The 25,935-nt window shown below is 42.3% G+C and overlaps 1 protein-coding gene across 2 annotated transcripts; it reads left to right on the top strand.

The window, feature by feature from the left end:
• The first annotated feature begins 1,056 nt into the window (after positions 1–1,056).
• Positions 1,057–24,898, top strand: LOC134464021 (basement membrane-specific heparan sulfate proteoglycan core protein-like). Of its 2 annotated transcripts, XM_063217460.1 has the most exons (11): positions 1,057–1,267; positions 12,498–12,578; positions 13,342–13,395; positions 15,979–16,284; positions 16,872–17,120; positions 17,304–17,558; positions 18,047–18,343; positions 20,569–20,841; positions 21,586–21,861; positions 22,509–22,757; positions 24,090–24,898. In XM_063217460.1, the coding sequence occupies exons 1-11, from the start codon at positions 1,141–1,143 to the stop codon at positions 24,110–24,112; spliced, it is 2,190 nt and encodes a 729-aa protein (XP_063073530.1). In that variant the 5' UTR covers positions 1,057–1,140; the 3' UTR covers positions 24,113–24,898. The 2 variants fall into 2 exon arrangements, with proteins under 2 accessions (XP_063073530.1, XP_063073531.1); XM_063217461.1 differs by lacking the exon at positions 15,979–16,284 and having other exon boundaries at positions 1,060–1,267.
• The last annotated feature ends 1,037 nt before the right edge of the window (positions 24,899–25,935 follow it).

The following is a 25,935-nucleotide window of genomic DNA, read 5'->3' as shown; positions in this document are numbered from 1 at the left end:
TTCTTGTGTTCTGTCATTCTGGTGCGTTCCCTCTCTCTCTCTCTTTGTCTGTATCTGTCTGGTGGACCTGCTGAACTACAGAATGCAGTGGTATGGGGATCTACGTGTATGTGTCTCACCCAAACCCTTCCGCTGCTTGGGAAGTCACGGGTCAGGATTTTAGTACCGCATCTGTGCCCGTTGGTAGTGCAAGTTAATGGTTATTTTTTATTTGATTCTTTATTTGAGCCAACTTTATGTCAAGGATACAAGTGTAGCTTATTGGTTACTACATACTGCACCGTACTTAGACGCATCCATGAAGCATGCAGTTAAAGGAATTTTTCCACTACTTTTCCACAGAACAAATCATACATGCAGCCTCACAAACTACACAACATGCGTGAACCGTTTTTGCAGCTGATACCCTATGTGGCAGACCAATGTCCCAGATCAATAACAGTCAAGGGCATGCTCAACCCTTCCCCCTTTATTGCACCTTCAGATTGGACTGGCAAAATAACTACCCTCCATAAACAGATGGATCTCATCCCCCTTCCAAATCAGATGAGCTATGTAGGCGTATATGGGAATGCAGATCTCATTTTGCCGCTGTCGTAAAAATGCATTACCATCCCCAGGCCTACGGACAGGGTGGACAAACGGGTATGTTGTCCAGGGCCCAAGGAGCGAGAGAGGGCCCGGAATGGTTCCTGTTACAGTGTATGCTTTGAGAGAGAGGGGGGGGGGGGGTCTTTTCAGATGATTTTGTCCCGGGCCTTCAAGAAGAAACCCAGCACCTGCTATTTTGTTACACTAATGTAGTTGAATTTCCCACCTAAATACTTGTGACCTGGCAATAAATTAGCTCGCCAGACATTTCCATCAGTGCTCAGTTTTCCATATAGATTTCTATATCATAGAGCAAGCAGTTCCATTACTGGGTTGATTACAGGCCACAGGCGTGTGCTAATTAAAGGGGCCAGGGATCTAATTGGCTTATCAGACTGTGGTTAATTATATGGGCATTCTTTAAAGGTGACTGGATAGGAAATGTGTTTTGATCCGTCCGCGTTGCATATGAAGGTTAATGGTGCGTAAAGCATTGGCTCACTTGGATGTTTACTTTATTTCCACAGAAGACTGCCATGATGGAATAGCATGACTGAACAGAAGCCATGCTCGTCAAAGACTATGGAGGAGACAGTTGAAGCAACCTGCAAAGTGCTGTATGTAAGCATGGAGGTAGGCGACAATGGAGACTGGAAATGTGTTAACAACTTACAAGGTAACACTTTTTCAGTATTATCTCACATAAAAGTTTTGTAAGATTGTAAGATTTGCCTAGACAGCAGACAAAACAAGAGAAATGTTGAAGGCAGAACAGGCCATCTGTTCCTCTGATTCCTGTGGTAAAAGCAATCTATATTGTCGAATTTGTAGAGAGACAGCGACTGCTTTTGAATGTATTATGTCCTTACAATGCTGGGTTTTATTTGTGTGTCACTGTCACTGGAAGCACAGGGAGTTTCCGGGAGACCTTGTGGGTTGCTCATTTCTCTTAGCAACAGTCACTGAGGCAGCACTGTTAATTAACGCACGCTAATGTTTATCACCATTGAAGGACCCCTGCCCACTCCCTCCTCCATGGGAAAAATATCACCAGGCCCGCAATAACGAACCGTGATGAGCCTCAAAATAGAACAGTATCTCCCCGCGCAGTTGGATACAAATGGCTTCCAATGAAATATGCACGTCTTCTCTCTCTCTCTCTCTCTCTCTCTCTCTCTCTCTCTCTCTCTCTCTCTCTCTCTCTCTCTCTCTCCCTCTCTCTCTCTCTCTAACTCCCTTCATGCAGTCACCTGCCCATCCGGAATCTCATTCTCTCGCACCGAACAGGTTTACAGACACCCATTAAAGACTTGATGCACTAATGAAATGCACTTGAAGATAGACATGCTCTTTGGAGAAGGACAGGCAGCCGTTAATCAGAGCTGGGGACTGCCTCCCTCTCAGGGAAGTTCTGCAGAGTTGTGAGGAAACACAAGGCATCCCAAAAAATGTATGCACATTTTTAATCTATGTCAAGTAGATATTTATTAAAACACTGGGAGATAGAGGTGCTCTTTGGAAAAGGACAGACGGATAATCAGACAATGCCTCTCAGGGAAATTTTGCAGATTGTTTCTCAACGGGGGCTCTATAGCCCCCCACAGGGCGTTGGGAAGACCTTGGTGGACGTTGACAGGAAAGCAGGTTTGGGGCGGGGGTGCTCAGTTGCAAATTAGGAGCATTAGGCATTAGTTTTATTTTACTAAGAGGGGTATTGGCAGACATGTGGACTCGAGTCCAGTGACTTGGACTCGAGTCTGACTCGAGTCAGCGGTGTGAAGACTTGCGACTTGAAATTTCAAGATCAGAAAGGACTTGCGACTCGACTCGACTTGCACGCCTTTGACTCGGGACTCGACTTGGACTTGACAGTTGTAACTTTCAATGACTTGGCGTGACTTGCCATGTTGGGTCTAAAAAAAAAGTCCCAAGTCCAACCCTTGTTTTCAGCCCGCCCACATTCTTTGTTTGAATCACGTCATTGTAAAGTTATGACTTGTAGAATAAAGGGATAAACCGTGTTCTCAGTCGGAGTCTTTATTTACGTGGCTTCATGGTTTGCCTGTTACACTTGTTCTGGTGTCTTGCGTACAGTTCATGTATTACAGTGCCGTAACCACCACACTGCCACCCAGTGGTCATATGATATCATTACATCCTCCTTTCTCTGAGGTTATTCAACAAGTTAATAAAATGGGCCAACAGCCGTTACACAACTAGACATGGATGCTTAACCCACATCATTCTGAAGTATCATGAAAAATTGACAACTAACATATATCAACTTAACATTTCATAACATCCCCCTTTCTCCAACATTAATCAATAGAGTGAAATAGAAGTGAACTCGGTGGTCTCTTCCGGACTGGACTTGTAAGTGAAACAGTAATCATACAGTAGGCATATTCAGAAATAGAAGTGAACTCAGTGGTCTAATCCGGACTGGACCTGTAAGCGAAACAGTCATCTCATACAGTAGGCATATTCAGAAATGCTTTTACTTTTTTTTTTTTTCTTTCAGGTATGGACCGTAAGTAATGTTAGTTAATAATAAACCCATCTGTAACTGTAACAACAAAGGTAAGTTATGCATATGCAATAAAAAGGATATAATCTTGATTCAAGTCCTTTCACAAGTCCATCAGCACTCTTGATCTCTTAGATCTGCTGGACCTGCGGCAGACAGGTGCATCTGTCTCTGGTGTAGGTGTCTGCTGCTCTCCAAACTGGTGTGTGTTGGGAAAGTTCTCAAATGTCTCTTTTGTTCTGAGCAGGCACCTGCGATTCCTTCGGAGTACCTGCCCGTCCTCCGTTTTCACTGCATACGACCTTGGGCCCACCTCTTTGAGCACCACTGCTTTTCTGCTCCATGAGTGGGGCTCCTCGATTCTGACCACGTCGTGTTCTGAGAGGGGTTCGAGACGTCTGGCTGTCTTGTCGTGATGCTTTTTCTGTGCCCATTTCAACTGCATGTGCTTTTGTTTGGGCACAGTGTTTTTCTTTCTTGGCATTTGTGGCAGCGTGTTGCGCAGTTTGCGGTTCATGAGAAGTTCTGCGGGGGATGCTCCACATGCCAGAGGAGAAGACCGATAGGTCAACAGTGCCAGGTACGGGTCTGATTTAGTCTCTGCAGCCTTCTTTAGAAGTCTCTTAACGATCTCAACGCCTTTCTCTGCCTTTCCATTCGCCTTTGGATAGAGGGGGCTTGAGGTTGTGTGATGAAACCCATACTCCTCTGCAAATCTCTGAAACTCTTGGCTGCTATACTGTGGGCCGTTGTCACTGTGGACGACCAGTGGAATGCCATGTCTGCTAAATATGCTTTTCATGCGTGTGATAACAGCACTGGCAGATGTGCTGCTTAGCTGCACTGCTTCGGGATAGTTGGAGTGATAGTCTATCACTAAAAGAAAGTCTTTTCCATTTACGTGAAAGAGATCTGTTCCAACTTTTTGCCATGGCTCTGTTGGCATTTCGGGGATCAACATGGGCTCTTTGGCTTGCTTGTATCTGTGTTTTAGGCATGCCTCACACTTACTGGCCATTGTCTCGATGTCTCTGTTTATCCCTGGCCAATAGACAGCATCCCTGGCTCTTGCTCTGCATTTTTCTATGCCCAGATGCCCCTCATGGATTCTGTTCAGCATGTCTTCCCTCATAGATGCAGGGATGACGATCCTGTTCTGTCTTAGCAGTAGGCCATTTGAAATGCTCAGCTCTGCCCTGATAGAACAGAATTGTGGAAGTGTCCCTTTTTTCCAACCCTTTTTGAGTTTTTCTGCCACTGCCTGCAGTGTTTCATCCTGCTCTGTTTCTTTTGCAATCTTCTTGAGCACCCTGTCCGACACTGGGAGGGAGGAGACAACTAAGTTAATGTGCCTTTCAACCTCTTGGGATGATTTTGTTTCTGTCTTTCTATCTGGCGTGACTGCTTGTGGCGGTACAGGTGCTCGGGACAGTGCGTCAGCTAAGACTATGTACTTTCCTGGTGTGTAGACTAAATCCATGTCATATCTTTGTAGCCTCATCATCATACGTTGGATCCTGGGAGACATGTCATTCAGATTCTTTTTGTAGATGGAGATTAGTGGTTGGTGATCTGTTTCACATGTGAATGTAGGCAGCCCATATATGTATCCATGAAATTTGTCACACCCAAACACTAATCCCAGTGACTCTTTCTCAATTTGGGCATACCTCATTTCGGTTTCGGTCATTGATCTTGATGCATACGCGACTGGTCGCCAGTGGCCAGCGTCGTCCGCCTGGAGCAGCACGGCTCCCAATCCGTCTTTGGAGGCATCTGTGGAGAGTTTGATTTTGCGAGAGGGATCAAAGAAGGTAAGTACTGGTTCTTTAGTAAGTGTCTGTTTAAGCGCCTCCCACTCTTTGTCATGTCTGTCTGTCCACTCGAACCCTCTGTCTTTTTGCAGCAGCTCACGGATGGCTACTGTTTTTGCAGACAGATTTGGAATGAACTTGCCTAGGAAATTCACCATTCCCATTGCTCGTAGAACTCCCTTCTTGTCTGTGGGGGCTGGCATGGCGAGAATAGCCTGGACTTTGTTGTGATCTGGCTCTACGCCTTCCCCGGATAGCTTGTCACCCAGGAATGTTATCTCTCTGGCCCCAAACTGGCATTTGTTTTCATTTAATTTTAGCCCGCTAGACTGAATTCTTTTCAGGAGGGTCAGCAGCCTGTCATTATGCTGTTGTAGTGTTGCGCCCCATACAATTATATCATCGATGAAGACCCGGGTGCCCTCTAGTCCCTCAATGATTGTTTCCATCGCTCTATGGAAAATTTCGGGGGCTGACTTAATTCCAAATGGCAGTCTAAGAAAGCAGTATCTGCCAAATGGTGTGTTGAATGTGCAGTACTTGCTACTCTCAGGGTCTAGTTTCAGTTGCCAGAAGCCATGTGATGCATCTAGTTTGCTGAAGAATTTTGCCCCTGCCATCTCACTCATGATCTCTTCTCTTGTTGGTATCTGGTAATGTTCTCTTTTAATGTTCTCATTGAGATCTTTGGGGTCTAAGCACACTCTTAACTCACCATTGGGTTTCTTTACACATGTAATGGAGTTCACCCAGTCCGTCGGCTCCTCGATGGGCTGAATGACTCCCAGACCCACCATTCTGTCCAGTTCCTTTTTCAGGCTGTCACGGAGTGGCGCTGGTACTCTCCGTGGTGCGTGTATGACTGGCTTGGCATCACTTTTCAGCTGGATCTTGTATGTGAAGGGCAGTGTTCCTTGCCCTTTAAACATCCCTGGAAACTGGCGCGCTATGTCTTTTGCTGTGTTCATGTTTGGCTCAATTTCACTGTTGAGCTGGAAGACTCTCTTCACTAGCCCCAGGTCCTCACATGCTCTGTCCCCCAGCAATGATTCGTGATCCTCTGGAACCACAACAAACATGAGGTGTTGTGCTTTGCCTTTCCCCTGTATTGTCAGCCGACACACCCCCTTGGTTTCAATTGGCTGGCCATTGTATGTTTTCAGTGGGACCGTGCGTGTCTGAATTTTTGGCTTCTCTGTCAGTGCTTTAAGGTCTTTTACACTTATTAGGTTGGCCTTTGCCCCTGTGTCCAGTCTGAACACTACTACGGCTCCATTGACTAACAGAGGTGCCACCCATTTATCTGGCTGCACCGCATTTACTGCCAACCCTTTCTGTTCTCCACTGCCAGACTGTGTTTCCTTTGCCCCATCACGGACCATGTACACAAATTCTTCATCACTGGGCTCACTGTCTTCATTCACTACATGGACATTACGGCCCTTCTCCTTTGACATACACATTCTGGCATAGTGGTTCAGCCCGTGACATTTGGAGCATGTTTTCCCAAAAGCTGGGCACTGTCTGGGCTTGTGCTGGCCTCCACATCGTGTGCAGGTAAATTCTCTGTCTCTAGTCCTATCTTCTCTGTCGCCGCTCCTCGGTATTTTTCCTTTGCCCCTAACGTCCCTGAAACGATCATTCCCGCGCCACTGTCCTTTGGAAACAACATCCACGTCCCCATGCATTTGCGCGGGCTGCTGGGCTATTGCTAGTTCTTTATCTTCGCCATCAAATTTTTCAGCATGTTGCTTAGTTAACTCCCTTGCCTGGCATATTTGCACAGCATTCTCCAGTTTTAGGTCGGCCTCACTCAGCAACTTTTCCCTGACTTTCTTGTCACGTACCCCAAACACAATCTGATCACGTATCAATGAATCCTTCAATGCACCGAAGTTGCATGTTCTAGCTTTTAGCTTGAGGTCGGTGAGGAAAACATCGAACGTCTCCCCATCCCGTTGCATCCGAGATCTAAAGATGTACCTTTCGTAGGTCTCATTCTTTTTAGCCAGACAGTGATCATCAAACTTCTTCAGTACTACGTCTAACTTGTTCTTGTCTTCCCTGCCGGTAAAAGTAAACGTATTGTATACCTCTATTGCTTCCGTCCCTGCAAGAGTTAGCAACAGTGCTACTTTCCTCTTCTGAGCGGACTCCTCCACATCGATCGCTGCCAGGTACAGCTCAAACTGCTGTTTAAACGTCCTCCAGTTGGCATCAAGGTTCCCTGTAAGCTTCAGAGCCGCTGGTGGCTTTATTGCATCCATTCCTGGTACCATGTAAAGTTATGACTTGTAGAATAAAGGGATAAACCGTGTTCTCAGTCGGAGTCTTTATTTACGTGGCTTCATGGTTTGCCTGTTACACTTGTTCTGGTGTCTTGCGTACAGTTCATGTATTACAGTGCCGTAACCACCACACTGCCACCCAGTGGTCATATGATATCATTACAGTCATTGTCCTAAGCGGTGCTATGCCATTGGCGGCAAGATGCAGCCGGGCGCGGCTGGCCTGGACGCGGCGACCAGCGGCAACAGTGAAACACCATTTGCGAGTCTCCAGAACAAACATAGCCTACATTTTAAACCATCGCGGAAGTTAATTTATCTCCCTCTCAGCCCCAACTCATTTTGCATTCTTAATAGGGTTAGGGTAGGCTATGCAAGTTTGCACTGTGATCAACAAATATTTTCTATCAATGTTGTAGGAAGTGTGTGTGGTGGGGCGCTGTGATGTGCAACACGCGTCTGTAGGCTACACACGTGAAGCTCTCGCTCTCTCGCCCCTCGCTTACGACAGAAATTCAGTGAGAACCAAGCTGTCTAAATATTTTAGCTAAATGGTGATGGACATTGATTGTTGAACATTAGGCTATTTAAGCAGTTGAAATAAAAAAGCACACACTGCTGACATAACCGAACCACAGGAGTTAATCTAGGCTATTGTTGTTTTATAAAAGAGTACGCCAATCCGTTTTGCTTTCCCTGTCCTTTATGAATGCGCTTGCCTTCAGCCCCCGAAGGCTGTTACAGTATATTCCGCTCCCACAGCTTGCGAGTCAGTCACTTAGTGAAGTGCAGCCTTGCGAATAATTTCCACCATCGCGGACAAAACCACGTTATGATGGATATGTGGCGAGGTAAACGTTACGAATATGGCCTGCTTTTAAGTTTCCCCCAACCCAGGATGTGTCCGTAGGCTATGGCTTGATATCCCAGGGCTATTTCACGACCACAACTCCACGCGCTGCAAATGCATGTTAAGCTCGCGCTTCTCAGTCTAGAAAGAGTAACCTCTCGGTAACATTCTTTGCATTGACCAGCCACCATCGGTTGAGTATTAGAATCGATACAAAAAGACACGTTTATACATGTCTTAGTCTTCCAGCATGCAATCGAAAATAGGCGAGCAGAGAACACTTGGTCTTGCATCCATCAAAAGAGCTCCACCGGTTGCCTACTTTAGATGCTGGGTGAATGGTTCCAAAGGGAAATAATTTAGCCTATACGACCAAAATTGTCAAATAATTGGTCAAGGCGCGAGATGAGGAATACTTCATGGCTGTTGGAAAAACTTTGAAGAAACTAAACGCAAGCAACACTGCTTCCCGCGAAGCTTGCGCTTGAGGGCTATAAACAAGCTATGCGCCCCGAACCTCACTGCTTGTTGTTCGATGACTTGAATCGAAACATTTCTAAGGACATCAGGGCTATCTTTGATTCCTGGAATACCGCCTCAGCCAGCTGAAAGAGTAGCAGTGTCCCATGTGTCAAATGGTAAGATAATGCCATAGGCTACCTGTTCCTTGAAAGTTTTAAAACTCAGCCTTGATACATGTCAGCCACATCAGTTCAAACGCAATCTTTAATGCAGCCTATCGTGAAGTTTAAATGTAATGCGAGGTAGAGGTTGCAAGCTACTGCTGAGCAGCGCAAGACATGGGCATGGGTCGGCTCCCGTGGATAAAAAGCATGTTCCCTCTCGCGTGCTGTTCCCAGCCCAATCCTTGCGCGCGCGAACCTTGTATCTCGTGGTGTCGACACCGCTTTATCTTATGTTTCTCACAGTTCGAACTACATGCTTTGTTTGGTATTTTGGGGGAGTTTGGAGTCGCAATTACCGCTGCTTGGAAATGACACGTTAGAGCTACACGACGCCAGCACTGGAGAACTGGGATGTAACCCTGTTTTCCAAATTAACAAAAATTAGGAAACATAGAAGCAGAACTTTGTTTGGCTACAATCTATGACCTGGACGGTGAACCTGGACGGTGATTTTGAAGAGGCATGAACAGCATACAAGTGCCTTTGTGGGGGAGGAGAGTGCGATTGGGGAGAACAGGGAGACGAGAGCATGGCGCGAGGCGCATATTCGTTCGGGGAAAATGAGAGCGAAATGTTGGATAGGGCATTACACACCTTCCTTCTTCCTACACTGTAGAAGCGCAGAACAAGGTTGCCTCGTTGCCATAACTGACATTCTGCAGCGCTAACGCCATGTTTAATTGACAGCGTGCTGGCGAATAGTCTAGTAGCCTAATATCATTAAGACGTGGATTAATGACTGTGCAAACGAAGTTCTGTGACGCAGTAAAAATGGTTGGTGATGATGGGCCATTGCGGCGAGAATGTGAGGGGGAAAGCGACAATGCCGATATCAGCTTCAACAATAGTAGAGTAGAGTAGAGTAGTAGAGTAACTTTATTGATCCCCAGGGGGAAATTCAGGAAATTCATCATTACTTTACCAGGGATTTAATCCAACTAACTAGGCCTACTTTGTCCTCATTTCTTAGCCCATATGGACAAGTGTCTACTAGGCTAAATTTGGCACGTAGCCTACAGCAGACTATAGCCTAGTGCTGCACCATGCATGTGCTCATTGGTGAGTTCACAGTTCTGACACTGTCAATGCTCAGCTTTTGGTTCACATAAAATGGGATGAAGTGAACATCATGGACCAGCTGAGACAGGGCTGCCTGCTGAGCTGTGCTGTTAACTCATCATCCTGTCTCACATGTGTAGCCCCACCCCCCATACGCATACACACACACACACACACACACACACACACACACACACACACACACACACACACACACACACACACACACACACACACACACACACACAGGGCTCAATTTAAAAAAAGAAATTGATTACCCCTGCTGTATGTCATATCTTGATGAGAATGGTGAGCTTAATATGGTACCTTAGGGAAAATGGCGTCTTTTAAAGCCAAACCAAAGTGTTTACATTAATCGAGTGTTATACTACAGTAAAGAGAGGGGGGGAAGGTGGGTAGCACCTGTAAGACATGAATAGGCTTCTACTTTCACCCTTGGCCTTTGTGGGTAAATTCAAACATAGTACGCTGAAAGTGTGAATCCGCATTTTCAGGTCGGAAGTGTAATATGCCCCCCTAATGTCTTGACAAAACCTTCCAGCCAAAGCTGTCAGCGGCCCTGCCTGTGCTCCTAGTGAAAAAGTTAACCATAGTCCTGTCCTCAGCGTTATGATGCTAGAGTCTGTATAACTTACAACCTTGACTAGATATGACCGGCCCACCACCAAGACCAGGGTGGAGTAGTGGAATAGGTTTATGCCATCAGATGATGGAACGGACACACACACATACGCACACATTCTTGCAAACAGGACTATTTGCCCACTGGACAGTAAATATTTGGCATATGGTTGCTCCTTTGTTTAATTACAAATTCACATGAAATGTATTTTTATGTGAGAAAAAAAATGAAATTAAATGTCATTTTACATACACAGCACAAGCAGTAGTTTGGTTTAGACTGATTTCTCAGCAACTGTTTTAGTAATTGTCATCTTTTTACTCAGGTCTCATTATTATACTAATGAATTTATGATCGAAATTGTGATTGCAAATAGCAAATCCCTTTGTGACTTGTTAAGGACTTGAAAAAAAATGAGACTTGGACTTGGACTTGACTTGGCTGGGGTACGACTTGGACTTGGACTTGACTTGGTCAGATGTGTCTTGACTTGTGACTTGACTCGGACTTGAGTGGAAAGACTCGAGACTTACTTGTGACTTGCACATTAGTGACTTGGTCACACCTCTGGGATATTGGCAGGCTTATGATGAGGTCCAGGGGACGTCGGCAGGTTTATGATGAGGTCAATGGGGTGTTTGTTCAAAGAGGGTTGATAACCACTGTGCTACATAGTTATGAGGAAATACATTCTGTGTTACTGGATACTGTTATTTCGGGCATGGGTTCATATACTACAAACATACACTTTTCATACATAATTCAAACTCATAGGAACCCATTTCAGAGCTGCCACAGATATGAAATAGATCTTGATCAGTGCCTCCCCTTTCATAGTACCCATACACAATGGCCTTATTTGAACATGATAACACTCCAACTTGTGCTTGAGAAAGTGCTGTGTGTTATGTATTTAATGTAAATGTATTTACTCGTAATGAGTCCTCATGAATTGGTGTTTTGTCTGGATTTTATAACAATTTCATTATTTTAGTGCTCAACCCTTTTTAAATAGAGAGAATCCACATTTTGAGCTTTACAGTACTCAGATAAGTTTTTTTTGTGTAATGATTGTCTGAGGTGGGAGGTACACAATTGAGGGAGACCCACCCACAATTCAACAACTCTTGTTGTCCTTGCTGTATCACACAGTGATTAGTGTATTCACACGACACTTTATCACATGCAACCTCAAGTGCAATGGAACAATTTCTATAGAGGGAGTGTCTTTCATACTCTTACCAAGCTGATTTGGTGACTGCATTGAACAAACAAATTGTTTGGGTTTGACCATTTAGACTTATCAAGAATGCTTTCGCAGGTGTGAAATCAAGGGTTATGATGTGCTGTGGCTGGGCTCATTCAAATATGAGACATGTGAAGCGCGTGTGTTATTATTTGAGTTCTGCCTGCGTATCCCACTGTTACAGAAGTAAAGTAACGATATTATCCTAACATAAGTAAATTCATGGTCTAAGTACATGATCACATGATATTACATTTCTGTTACTCCAGTTACTCCACTGTACCTATTTCGGTAGGCCTAACAGACTGTGTTTTTACGAGGGAAAAAATACCAAACTGATATGATCACAATATGATCCATCCAGCACTAACTCAGCTTTTTGTAAAACATTGCATCTGGTCTACTGGTTACTCAGTGAAGTGACCTGTGTTGGAACAAAATGGTGGCAGGGTTGTTTTGTTCTTACTTCTAGTTTTTACTACATCTACTCCTACTCCTGACATCTCCGCTAACCAGTCATACATGGCAACATTCAAGCCCAGTAAACACCATCAACACCCAGCACACAACAGGGCATGGCCATTAAATGCTTTTTTAATCGACCCGCAGAGCAGCTCTTTCACTTAGCCTTAGACACCCTTAACTTGCTTTTGATTATCAGCAGTCGACTGGATGTGAGTGAGCCAGCGAGCGATAAAGTCATTGTTTCTCTGCCTGATAGAACTGTTTGTTGCCACACAGTCGGAGTATATAGGAGGCACCCTTCTAACAGAGCGAGTTTTTTGTGCAAAAGTTCTCATCCGGTTCTCAGATCAGAGCACCATGAAGTCCCACTCGGCAGTCTCGCTGTTCCTGCTCTTCACCTGGCTGGCAGGTAAGGTTTGCGTACAAAAAATAGTTATAATGTATCTTGTGGATGAGAGATGAGAGTATTTGAAGATATTTGAAGTAATATTTGAAGATTTGGAAAATTCAGGCGTCAGAAAAAGTACATTAACCCCTTAAGACACAGCATTATAAATTATCTGTTACCGGAATGGCAATGACCAAGTCGTAATGTATTACTAAAGGCCCTGTGCACTGTCATAGTCCTGTAGTACTATAGTAGTTAAGTTTCAATGTCTATAACAGTGTGCCTCAGGAAGTACACCGTGCATTAAGGGGCTACGCAGTGTATCGTAATTGAGGTACTGTATAGGCCCCTACCTGTGCACATAGACCAGGTGCCTTCACTGCAGATGCTGCCAGGAGCTGTGGAATACACAAATTCAGTGATTCACTACTACAGAACTTTGTGAGGCACATAGGCTTCCCTAGAGTGAGGGCTTTAACACTGTGTAAATGCAGCTCCATCTGGATGAACAACAGTAATTTAAATTGTTTATTTTATTGTACCCAGCTACTATTTAATGTCTGTCGTTCGGTCCTTTGGAAAACGGCTTTCTTGTTTTGAGGGGTTTTGAAGGGTTTGCGCGCAACTGCTGTCTGTGTCAGCCTTGTTGAATTTACATCCAATCCAGCTGATGTGGGCACAGGTTAACGTCTACTACAGTATCCAGACGTTTATCCTCTGAAGACAGACTGTCCTCTAAATGTTTGGATGTCAAATGTGATTTTGCATGTTTCATGTATTACAGCTGCAAAAGGTAGAGCCAGCATGAGACTGCGGAGTACTGGCGACCAGAGGACATGTAAGTCCATCCCAGCAATCATGGGCAGTATAGTGGCCATCCATCACATGTACTGTTTAAGACATACACAGATTGTTTACAAAACTTTTGTTTGGTTTTAAATCAAATACATGATAATGAGGATGAATAGTTATATCACTGAAGTGTGTAATTTCCATGTGTCATTTGAGTCATTATTTGATCTTTTAATGAATGTTAACTATTAAACTAATGCTTACGAGTTTCACCAAAGTACAGTAGGTCTTGCAGCCAAATTCAGTTAAATTCAGTCCAGTTAATATACAGTTATGTGTGTGTATGTGTGTGGTTTGGTGGGGGGGTTGGGGGGGTCATGTTGACTTACTGCCTCCAGGTGTGTGTGCGTGTGTGTGTACATGTGTGCGTACGTGTGTGTGTGTGTGTGTGTGTGTGTGTGTGTGTGTGTGTGTGTGTGTGTGTGTGTGTGTGTGTGTGTGTGTGTGTGTGTGTCTGTGTCTGTGTCTCTGTGTGTGAGAGTGCGTTCTCACATGTGCATTTGTGTGTGAATGATGTGAATGAAGGCAGGATTGGCACTCAAATACTGCACTGATTCTTGAGAAAGTGGCTAAAACAGGTTGTAATCTTGAAAGAAAAAAACGAAGTGAATTACAAAATAATATGGTATATCCTCGTAGACAAAGGTCTTGGCTTTTCAGAAATGCACAAGGCCAATCTCCCCATTTTGAATTTTTTTCAGAAATCAGGTTTTTCTCCGATCATACCTTGTTTTTTGTCAACACCGTCAGACACAATTAAAAGCAATAAAAAGTGTATTGATTTGGTTGCATATGTATCTGGAGTTTTTAAGTGATTGTGTGTGTTTTTTGGTTCACACATACGCCTTTAAATGTTGAAAATTCACTTTCATTCTATTTTAATACTACTTCATGTGTTCTAATTTAAAAATATGTGCTGTCAGACAATGCTTACTTAATGCCTAAATTGATCAAACAATTTTTTGTAATTTCACAAATATTCGTGTAGGCTTAAATTTGCTAGTATTTTGATAATTCAACAACTCCAAAGGAAAATTTTGTAGGGACATTCATTTAAAATGTCCAAAACTCGTTCTTACGGTGGTGACTTAAGAACTGACGGTGGTGACAGTAATCTGAAGGTGGTGAAAGTGACCTAATTATTGCCTACATTTAGCAAAATAAATAGCCCTCTCAACTCAATGACATCTAGCATAAACACTTTATTTTTGTGTGTGCACAGTATGTTTGTGCACATATTTTTCTTCATTTGTTAGATACTCTAGGAAGTACGCCTAGATTATTGAAAATGTGGCATAAACAGGTTTTAAGTTGTTCAAATCCTAAATATAGAGGTGTATTCTCATAGATGAAGGTCTTGGCTGTGCAGTGAATGTATTAGCCAAGCTCCCCATGTTTTACATTTTTCATAAAATGGGCTCTTTCTTGGTTTTGTCACCAGCGTCAGACAGAATTAGAAGTAAAAAAATATGTTTACTGTATTTAAGTGAATTACTTTTACAATTCAACATAATTGTAGATACTTATTGGACGCATATTCTTAAAACTTGTCAAAAACATGTAAAACACATGCTTTTTTGTGAACTACATCAGATGTCACCACCGTCAGGTTTTGTGACAAAAAACCCTCCAAATGCACCTCAGTGGAGGCTGGAGTATAAGTTTGGGTCACAATTATTACTAACATGTCTGGTAATGTTTCATTAACCAGCACAATTTAGTAAAATATGGAACAAGATGATGAGCGGAACAAAATCTGACGGTGGTGACATCTGACGGTGTGAGACAAAAAACCACTCTTTTACATATTGTGCATTTTTTGCTCACATTAGCCACTTCGTTTTCGCTCTGTTTCTTAGGGGCTTCATGCCGCTTCTGAAAAAGTATATATAATTAACATTAATGTAACATAATACTATTAAAACCTCCGACGGTGTTGACAGTTTATGGTTGGGACAGTACCAGTGTCCAAACAAATTAACAAATTGAGGAGAAATTAGTAAACTTACAGGAGCTTCAGTGATGGTGAAGTATTCAGTAGAGCTAAAGGTTTGAAAAGGGGTCCTAAGTAATGACAATGACCTTGTGCATACCTGATTTTATTGTCATTTTAAAAAAATCTGACGGTGGTGACTAATATGCTGGACACACTTTGAGCAATCAGAAAATAGTAGTAAATATTGCTTTACACGCACTATGTGCATATCTGCAGAACCACTTCAATATGGACTTTCACATCATGGTGATATTATTCAATAATATCAGTGATTTTTACATTATAAGTCAATTGAAATGATGATGTCTGTCCTTGGGACAGCTGTTTTTACAGGGTGTGGGCAGGTTTATAGCCATGGAAAGTAATGAAATTACACTTAAATATTTCAAACGACTGTACATTTGTGTAACAGACCCCTGGGTCTTTACCTGGATTCATTTTGTTCATGAAAATGTAGTTTATTTTCAACAGAATTGGCAGTTTATTGCTGAGACATGTTTTAGCAGCTTTCTCAAGAATCAGTGACTGAATACTGAATACTGAATAGTGTTATTCTAATGTCTTGCCTTATAGTTGGGCCTCAGTCTGTGAAGATTACTGGCATAAATGCTGTCAAAATAGGAGTCTCCTACACTTTTGAGTGCTGGGCAGAGTGCTCCCCACCTTGTAGCTACACTTGGGATGTGGATGGAGAGGTCATTAAAGGAAGTGGCATCGACTTTGTTATTCATGATCCATCACCACCACAAGTTCTGAACTGTGTGGCAACAAATCCAAGTACTGGAGAGAGGGCCAGCATTAACAAAACTGTGGAAGTGGTCAGCGAGACTGTGGAAGTGGTCAGCAAAACTGTGGAAGACGTCAGCCAACAGAAACCATGTAGGCTTAAATCCAACAATAAGTATAATATAATATAATATAATATAATATAATATAATATCATATAATATAATATAATATAATATAATGTAATGTAATGTAATGTAATATAATCATCAGCAAAGCAATATACTGTATTTATGTCAAGCATTGTATTATATTTATTGGCGTGCATATAGTCATTATCTACAAATATATTGCATTTGCATTTGTTTTAGTTTTTAATTAGTTTAGATGGGACAGAGAACTATATCATAACTTTGATATGACATTACCAAGAGTCTCAAGTAGCAAGACTTGGTCATTCAATTTTAGAGACAATAAGGTTACGTTATATCAGAGGCTCTGCGGGCTGTGTTTAGATGGCCATTTTTATTTTGCGTCAGCGGAAGTTGCTCTGCTCTCTTTCAGTGAATGTTTGACCTGAACTGAAAGAAAAGCCAAAGAAAAGTGCATGAGCTGAATTATATTTACTACTCATTCGCAACAAAACAGACTTACAGAACATATTTGATTACTTGCATGACTAGCATGCTGTATAATATTTCATATTTTCAATAGCAGTATATACAAATGTTGTCTTATAGTCGGACCACGGAAAGCAACAATCATCGGTATGAATGTGGTGCAAGTTGGAGTCACGTACCCTTTTGAGTGCAGTACACAGTGTGACCCAGCGTGTACCTACGCCTGGGAAGTGGATGGCGAGACAAGAGAGGGAAACACCACAAACATTGTCATTCATGAACTGCTGAGGTCAAAGCTTTTGACCTGCGTGGTGACCAACCCCTCCTCTGGAGAGTCCACCAGAGCTCATCACTCTGTAAAAGTGGCAGGTATAGTACTGTTGTGCATGGACGCTAATGTTTTGAAAGAGAAATATCTCTACCAAAACACATCACATAATACCTCTTCGATAAAAAAACATACTACTTGAAATATGGTTGCAAATGTGTAGCGTTTTACTTTAAAAAATACATTTTAAAAAATGACAAACATGTCACTGATGTTATTTTCAGAGGGACCATCTGGTGTCAGCATCAGAGCACCTGAAATGGTGGTTAATGGCTGGAACTACACACTTGAGTGCTCATTTGAAAAGTGCTTCCCATCCTGCAACTACACTTGGCTTGTCAAGGGCAAGAAAGTGGGATTTGGCAGGGAACTGGTCTACACCGTGCCACTTCACAACACCAAACACGTTGTCATTTGTCAAAGCCGAAATACTCTCTCTGGGCTTTTTGCGGCCGGCATAGCTACTCTTCAAGTGGCACGTAAGTTGGTTTCAATAGTATTGGGGGAACAATGTAATAATTAAAAACACTTTAATTCAACTCATTCAACATTTTGGGGGGAACAGTTCCACTCATTCAACTTGTTCACATCTGTTATGTGCAATTGTGTATATTCTTTTGTCTTAATAAGATACATATCAGCATTCATTCTTGAGAGGCACATGAAAATGTACTGTATTTCCAGCATTTTTAAAGTCAGTTTTGTACGCTTTGTACCACAGCGCCACCCTGACATCTGCTTCAAATGTTGTTAATGACCCAAATGACTGAAAGCTTGATGAAAATCCTGTTCAAGATGATCGTCTGCGGGTAAAAAAATGTATTGGGCGGGTTTTTCCTGCAGATTTATTGCCAGAGAAATCAACAGAATTTCAGTAGTTGGGCAGGAGTTAGTGCCTCCATGTTCTGGGCTGGAAATCATGAGTGACGTCTGACATCTAGCGTCTCATCTTCTTCTTGATCCTCAGAGGGACCCAATGCTGTGAACATCCGAGGACCAACCAACGTGATGGTAGGGGACACGCTGGTCTACTACTGCTTTGCCGACTGCACCCCCAGCTGCAACATCACCTGGAATTACCAGGGCAAGACCCTGCACGGGACACCGGTGACCGTGCCCATCATGAGGCGCGGCAACATGGTACTGGGAGAAAAGCTGGTGGTGGTCGTGAAGGACTTATTCAACTCAGGGGAGCTGACGTGCACAACTGCAAACGCCCTGTCGGGCAAGTCCATGAGCGCCATCTACACGCTTAATGTGACTGGTAAGGGGAGACAATTGTTGATTCGGTGTGTTGTGTGTGTGTGTGTGTGTGTGTGTGTGTGTGTGTGTGTGTGTGTGTGTGTGTGTGTGTGTGTGTGTGTGCGTGTGCGTGTGTGTGTGCGTGTGCGTGTCAAAGACTGTGATGACTTGAATGACTGGAATGACTGGAGGCAAGAATTCGTTATGGCACGATGAAAAAAGGCTGTCAGTATTTTAAAGTAAACTCATATAAATCCAGATAGAGTATTTTCAAAAATCCCTACGTTTACATGACTTTTAATTCTGAATAAAATGGGTGGTTTATTCCTCTTTTAATTCCGAATAAACATGTTGCTCTGTCATGTAACCCTTAATTCCGCTTTAACAACAATTTTGGTCATTCCAGAAGTTGTAAACAGTTTCATGAAAATGTCCTGAATTGTTTCATGGATGCAGAGAATATCAAACCATACAGTTTGCTCATTACCTGTTTTACCACATTACCTTTACCTTACCACCATGGGCGTAATTTTAGGGGGGGACGGTGGGGACATGTCCATACCACTTTTGAGATAAACATAGCTTGTCCCCACCACTTTTTCACAAATACAATGTAGAAACAGCATATCCGGACAATTTGCCATTAAAATGTCCCCACCACTTTTCGAGCCAAACCTACACCTCTGCTTACCACCCATTTACCACAGTTTCATGAGGACATTGTAGCCTGTCTCAGGGGTAAATTGGGGACTCTTACATTCTAAAAAAAATTAAGCGCCCCTGCAAAACCCCCCAGGCAGCCCTGTTGCAGCAGATTGTTATAGCTTAGTTAACATTTAGTTGGACAACCCTTGTAAAGTTAGTCGACTCAACTTAGTGATAACAGTACCCTACTCCAAAACCTTAAGTTGAAACTTATAACTTAAAGATGTTATGCAGTAAGTTGCCTTGAAAATTTGAGTTGAAGCCCTCTTTTACTTTTTACAGTAGATTTGACTCCATCCAACTACAATTTGTATATCAACTCAACATCTCAATTAATAATCAAAAACCTACAAAAACTAGATTGCATTCTCACAGAAAATGCTGGAAGCGGGCTTGCCTTTTGGGGCAGAGATGAGCAGTTTCATTTTTGATATCTCTATAATATATCCCTAAATTAAAACAAACTACTATTGAGAAAACAAAGCCAAAAGAAATGTTGGAAAAGTCCATCCACCCAGTCAGAAGTTAAGGGCCAAACAATTCAGCCGTCTTAGATTCAGCCATCTTGAAAGTGTTATAGCTCCGCGTTTTGGGGATATACTAAATTACATACATGGTATTTTAAGTTGGCTAAGGAACACCGCATAGCAAAACTGTTGTCATTTTTACAGTGCAGAACCCTCTATAAGGAGAGTCAGGATAAACCCATTGACCATTTAAGTCCATGTTTTATACACAAAAATGACGGCTCAGGGCTGGACTCCACCCTCTTTAGGGCTGCTCATGGTGCTCTGTCAGTGCCAGGAAATAGCTTCAACACCAGAGTATACGTAGCCCACATCCTAAAATAGATCTTATTTGGCAGATGTATGTAATGTCAGTGAATTTTAATTAATTCATAATAAATAAGCCAATTAACAGTGCTTGTCTATGGAAACAAAAGCTGATTTGGGCACTGTTTCAATCTACATTGATGCAAATCATTGTGGCAAATCTACTTCTGGGCTCCTGATTGTCACAACTGTAAATAACATGGCTCTGGGCTGGGGACACCCAAACCACTCTAAATTGTGATTTGATGTCTTTCTTTGGCAGTCTGATTGGCTTTGATAATTTAAAGAGACTCACAATGGGCATGGTTCCTCCAAAACCAGCCATAGCAAACTATATAGGCCTACTACTTACTCCCTCAGCTGTGATGACACTCTCTGTGGTGCCGTTTCCACGTAGCTGGATATTTTCATATGTGGATATTTTTTTCTCCTGGTTGCATTGGTTTTGGCCTTCCGTTTCCACGTAGCAGATATTTAAAATCCAGGTATAAAAAGCAGGAGAAAAAAAATATCCTATTTAGGGGGCTGAAATGCATTTGTTACAATGGAGGATTTATTTTTATCCACATGTTGCATTTACACCTAAACAGGAGAAAAAAATACCCTGCTAAAGAAATATCCTGCTACGTGAAAACAGTACCTGAATGATGAAACAATTTTCCTGTATGATGAACAAAAAAATCTCCTCTCTCGTCTTCTCTTCCTTCAGATTCAGTTGCTGTCGTCCCCGTTCTTCCAACACCAGCCATAGTGAACTATACGTACTCCCTCCGCTGTGATGGGGCTCTTCCAGGATTCCACAGCATTCAGTGGACCAGGTTCTGGAAGCCACTGTCCACTAATGACAGAGTCCGCCTGATGGAGAACAACACCACTCTTTCCTTTCATCCACTCAGCCAGTTTGATAACGGCCTCTACAACTGCATTGTCACCCAGCAAGGAAAAGTTATCCCCGGGATTATGCACACATTGAATGTTATCTGTGAGTACATCTCTGTGCATAGTGTGTTTCTTTTCTTTTCTTTTCTTTTCTTTTCTTTTCTTTTCTTTTCTTTTCTTTTTTGGGGGGTGGGAGGTATTATACATATCCAACCTAATACTAAGGCTTTGAAGGGCTTTCTCTCTGTTTCAATATTAGTGTAGCTACTACACTTTGCCTTTTTAGGGTAGCACTGTGATTATACATTTTGTACCTTTACAAAAAAAAAATCTGGCTTTATTTGATAACATAGTGAAGGAAGTGACAGGAAGTAAGTGGGAGAAAGAGGTTGGGATTGGGAAGCATCGAGAACTGACCCAGGACGGATTTGATATTGGGACCCAAAGGACACGTCCGGTAGTCCATTCATGTGAGTTGGCTGGATTGGCTAGGGCATACAAGCCATTTGCCCAGAGGACTGTTGATGATTTTGTCCTGGCCCTCCCCTCATTGTAGGGAAATCAGCCCTCATGCTGCTACAGCTGACCTCTCCGAGTCAGATTTAAATATTCATTGTGGGTGTTGCGGTCAAAACCGCTCATATTAGATGGATAAAAATGTTGTCACAGGCTTCATTGTCTTTCTCAGTGCTTGGTGGACCAGTCTTGGATGAAAATGCCCTGCCTGATTATTTGTCCCATTTCTGCCCTGTTCATGTGTGTTGTCCAGTGTGCAGCGTAGTGCGCCACAGCACCCCCCATAAATTCGATCTCTTAACTTTTCTCTTTTCTGTAAAATGTTTTACAGATGGCCCAGTGAACCCTGAGCTAACTCTGGCCGATAACAATCCAGCGGACAGGGCCACCATCCTCCGCCCTGGCTCATCCGTGACGTTTTTCTGTTCGGCCTCGTGCTCCCCATCCTGCACGTACGTTTGGGTTTTAAACAACGACATCGTGGGCACCAACTCCACCTACTCCATCAGTTCAGCCAGCTCAGCTGATGAGGGTTCTCTTAGCTGTGTGGTTGCTAACTCTGAAAGCAAAGCCAACGTGTCCGTTCAGACCCAAATTCAGCTGATCGGTGAGTTTGTTATTCATTATGTTATTACACAAATATTTCTTGTATAGTTTATTTTAGAGGAGTTTATGAAGGAATTGGAAATGATGGTGTCACTTTTTATTTTTTTTCCCCTTTGGCGGCCGTACACGCACGCACGTGCCCGCACGCGCGCACACACAGACACACACACACACACACACACACACACACACACACACACACACACACACACACACACACACAATAAAGGTGATGTGTCCTCTTACTCATACTGAAATATAGTGTACAGGGTGGTGCCTGTGTGTGCTGAAACACAACTGGATAAACAAAGCCATTTGTGTCACTTTTTAAAATCTTTTTTATACATCCATTAAATCCTAAAAATATTAATGAAGACACTTTAGTAGAAAAAATATCTTAATACTCTGTTTAAATACATTTTATTTAATCTCATAACCCTACTGTCACCAATTGTCTAGATCACCAGCTGGTCACCAATTGCAAGTCTTAATCTGTTACTAAAGGCTCTCAGTAATGCCATAGCAATGTTGTTAGGGAGTAGTTGAGCCTGAACAAGGACTGAACAAAGAGACTGCCTATCATTGGCAAGGTTAACAATTTGTTAAATGGAGTTTTCCCCCAGCCATTTGCTTTTTCTTTCACTGCAGGTGGCCCAAAGAATGTCACCATCTCAGGGCCTAAGTCAGTGGCGGTGGGACAGAAATCGACTTTTGAGTGCTCGGCTGTGTGCACCCCGCCCTGTATGTACATCTGGAACGCCTACGGGACAACACTGCACGGCAACAAGGTGGAGCTCACCGTCAGCCATTCCGTGGCCACGGAGGACTTGGTCTGCAAGGCGATAAACCTCGAGACTAAAGAGGCTGCCACTGCCAGTGTAACAGTTGACGTTACAGGTAACAACAAAGTTTTTTTTAAATGCGCACGTAATGTTGATTAGTAATAGGGGGATTCACTGAATCGGTACATATTCCTGTCCCTCACAGTAAAAAGTTGTCTTTCAAGGTGTCTCATTTGTTCATTATAGATGAAATCACATTGTTTTCATTATTTCTTATGTTGTTCTAAGAGTAATGTAGCAGTTAGCAATGTTGTCAACATGCATAAGTATAATATCTATTTATTTTTCAATCATTTTGCAGTGTCCCCTGAGTTAATGTCAATCCTGTTACTGAGATAAAGAACCCCCTGTAAAATAATGGTTCATGCCCCAAATTACACAATTTACAGGAGGTTACATCACTCACAGGAAAATGATTTTCACCACATAAAAAGTAGTAATATACAGTCTTATTTAACATAGAATTTTGTTATTTTATTGGACTTTTGGGGTGGTGACTTTTACAGTATCCTTCCTGTTACCACTTTTAACCCATAATTTAAAAAGATATGGTTTCTATATTGATATTCACCAAATTCACAAGCAGTATTCTTTCAAACTATATGACTAGGAGCAAAATATTCTTTCAACCTATATGGCTAGGAGCAAATAAGCCTGAAATTGTCCTTCTTGTTACTGATGGTAATGTACAATTTCAGGCGTATTTGGTCCTGGCTAGCTAATGTGCAAGGTCACAAGAGCAGACATCATATAGTTTGAAAGAATATTACTTGTGAATTTGGTGAATATCAATATAGAAACCATATCTTTTTAAATAATGGGTTAAAAAGTGGTAACAGGAAGGACACTGTAAAAGTTGCTAAACTTGATACTGGCGGTATCGTGTAGGGGGGTTGACAGCCAATGGGGCTATCATTTCCCACCGTATGCACGCATCTGAGCATCTTGCGTGCAGCAAGCATTAAGCATATGTCGGGCCTAAGTCACTTGGGATGAAAGCATCTGGTAAATGTAATGTAATCTAATACGTATGTAGGAGCTGGAGCTATCTTATCATTGCAGTCTAACCTAGAGCCTCTTAAGGCCCTTTTAACAGTTTTACAGTGTTTTTACAGCAAAATAAGTTATTTGTTTTATTTCAATGCCAAACCACTACATACATATTGTTTGTAGCCTATGGTATCACTGTACAGATGATCAGGTGCAATGGTAATTAACTCATTGAGTGCTAGCCATTTTCAAATTCAAAAAATATATATATATCAAATCTTTGGCACTGTGCCTTACATTCTGAAAAGGCGCATTTTCAAGTCCATGGCACTCAAAGAGCTACAAACAACCCTCATAAAGTTTCGTCCAATGTTTCCTGTTTTCTCCTCCTCTGCAGATGCTGGCTGGTGTGGCTGCTAAGTGCTGGCTGTTTGTGGGAAGAAATAAAGTTGATAATCTGTTTCTCATTCTCTGGATGTATAAAGAAATTAATACTACTGTTTGCTGATCCACAGAGGGAAGTTCAAAACAGGGCTGGTTCTTTGTAGAATAAAAGTTCACGCTGTTTGTACACAATTACATAAATCGAATGTGTTGAGCATTGTAATTGAAGCAAAATATGCCATTAGTATGATTAGCTGTATGTACAGTATGTAATTCATGACTCCAGAATAGGTCATCCAATTGGAGCAGTTTTCAAAGCACAAAGTGAATGACATTTTGTTCTCATACTGTTGTTTTTATCGGTTCTCTATTACAGTGTTTCTCAACCTTTTTTTAGGCAAGGCACCCTTTCAATTCATGAAAAATTTCAAGGCACCCCAAACCAACAAGCCGTAACATGGCATTGCATCTGATACTACACAAGCTTAGAAAAGTAACACATTTGGAGACGTCACACAACCTACGTTTGAAGCTGCAGCTTGCTGGGGCGACCTACATTTACTTCATTGTGCGTAAATGGCAGACAAAAGATTCCACTGACTAAGCATTAATTTATTAATTTAGACAAATAAATATGATATTACACAATTTATTTATCAGCCACGTTTCCGCGGCACCCCTGAAGGGGGCCTCAGCACCCTGGTTGCTGCTCTATTAGTTATGTCTTCAAACGTTTTCCCACATGCATTATTTAAAAAAAACAGGGAAAAAAGAAAAATAAGACACTATTGTACTGACGGTTGATGATGAGAGCATTGAAAACACAAACACAGATCCAATTTGTTTGAGAGGTATCCAGTGACAGTAAAGTCCCCTTTTAGTGTTTTTGGGTCTTTTCTTTTTTCCGTAAATCAGTGGTTCATCAACGTGTGAAAGAAACGTGCATTCACTTTGCCACCCTACAGAGGCTTAAACAAAGTCCACTGAAGTCTCTTCACTCCACACCAATATTTTAACACTCTCAGCCATTTCTTTTAGGTGGAAAAGACTAGACGCTATTTAAATGAATGATGGGGCAACGGATACTGTACTGCATGTGACCTTGATTGTAATTTTTTTTGTAATGACTGTCGATGTTTGCCAATGTACCCAATAAATCTCTGAACGTTTCACAGCTCATTTTGTGCACACACACTCACTCACACACGCACACACACACACACACACACACACACACACACACACACACACACACACACACACACACACACACACACACACACACACTTCTTAGGCCTGCAGTACACCAAGGGTAGTACAGCATTGGCTGGGGTTGTTCTACATATGTTTGTTTTCTGTGTAATACCCACAATTTGGAAGGGGACATGTTATTTTGTAAAATTTCCTTTAGTTCAATAAACATTATTCACAAAAAGTGTAGAACAGCACTGCATAATATGACATGATTGGTACAGCATCAGCAGACGATTGGCTCAGGTATTGGCTATATTTGATCACGATCATCTTTTTTAAATTCACACCTAGTTGGCACTTTATACAAAGTTACTTACCATTATCACAGGATGTGAGGTACGTATATTATATGCATTGAGAGACAATTGCACTTACAACCTGCAGTAGAGCAACTGACAACATCTCTCCTGACAGTCTTTGGAGAGAGAGGGCTCTGCATTCCTTCACACTGCTTCCTACATATAGTAGACACAAAACACCTGTACAATAAGAGCTCTCTCCAACCCCCTGTCCTCTGTTAGTAATAATATATTGGACATTCATCTGACATTTAAAATACAAATGTAATTTAAAACACAAATCTATCTGAAAAAGAACACTTGTCA

Source organism: Engraulis encrasicolus, chromosome 15, assembly GCF_034702125.1.
Source record: "Engraulis encrasicolus isolate BLACKSEA-1 chromosome 15, IST_EnEncr_1.0, whole genome shotgun sequence".
In the NCBI taxonomy this organism is placed as follows: Eukaryota; Metazoa; Chordata; class Actinopteri; order Clupeiformes; family Engraulidae; genus Engraulis; species Engraulis encrasicolus.
Note: the sequence above shows the minus strand (reverse complement) of the source record. Positions and strands in the feature narration are given on the sequence as shown.

Coding starts and splice junctions, on each gene's coding strand:
- LOC134464021 (XM_063217460.1), top strand. CDS start 1,141: ATGACTGAACAGAAGCCATGCTCGTCAAAGACTATGGAGGAGACAGTT. Junction 17,559..18,046: donor AGCTACTCTTCAAGTGGCAC/GTAAGTTGGTTT, acceptor CTTGATCCTCAG/AGGGACCCAATGCTGTGAAC. Junction 18,344..20,568: donor CTACACGCTTAATGTGACTG/GTAAGGGGAGAC, acceptor CTCTTCCTTCAG/ATTCAGTTGCTGTCGTCCCC.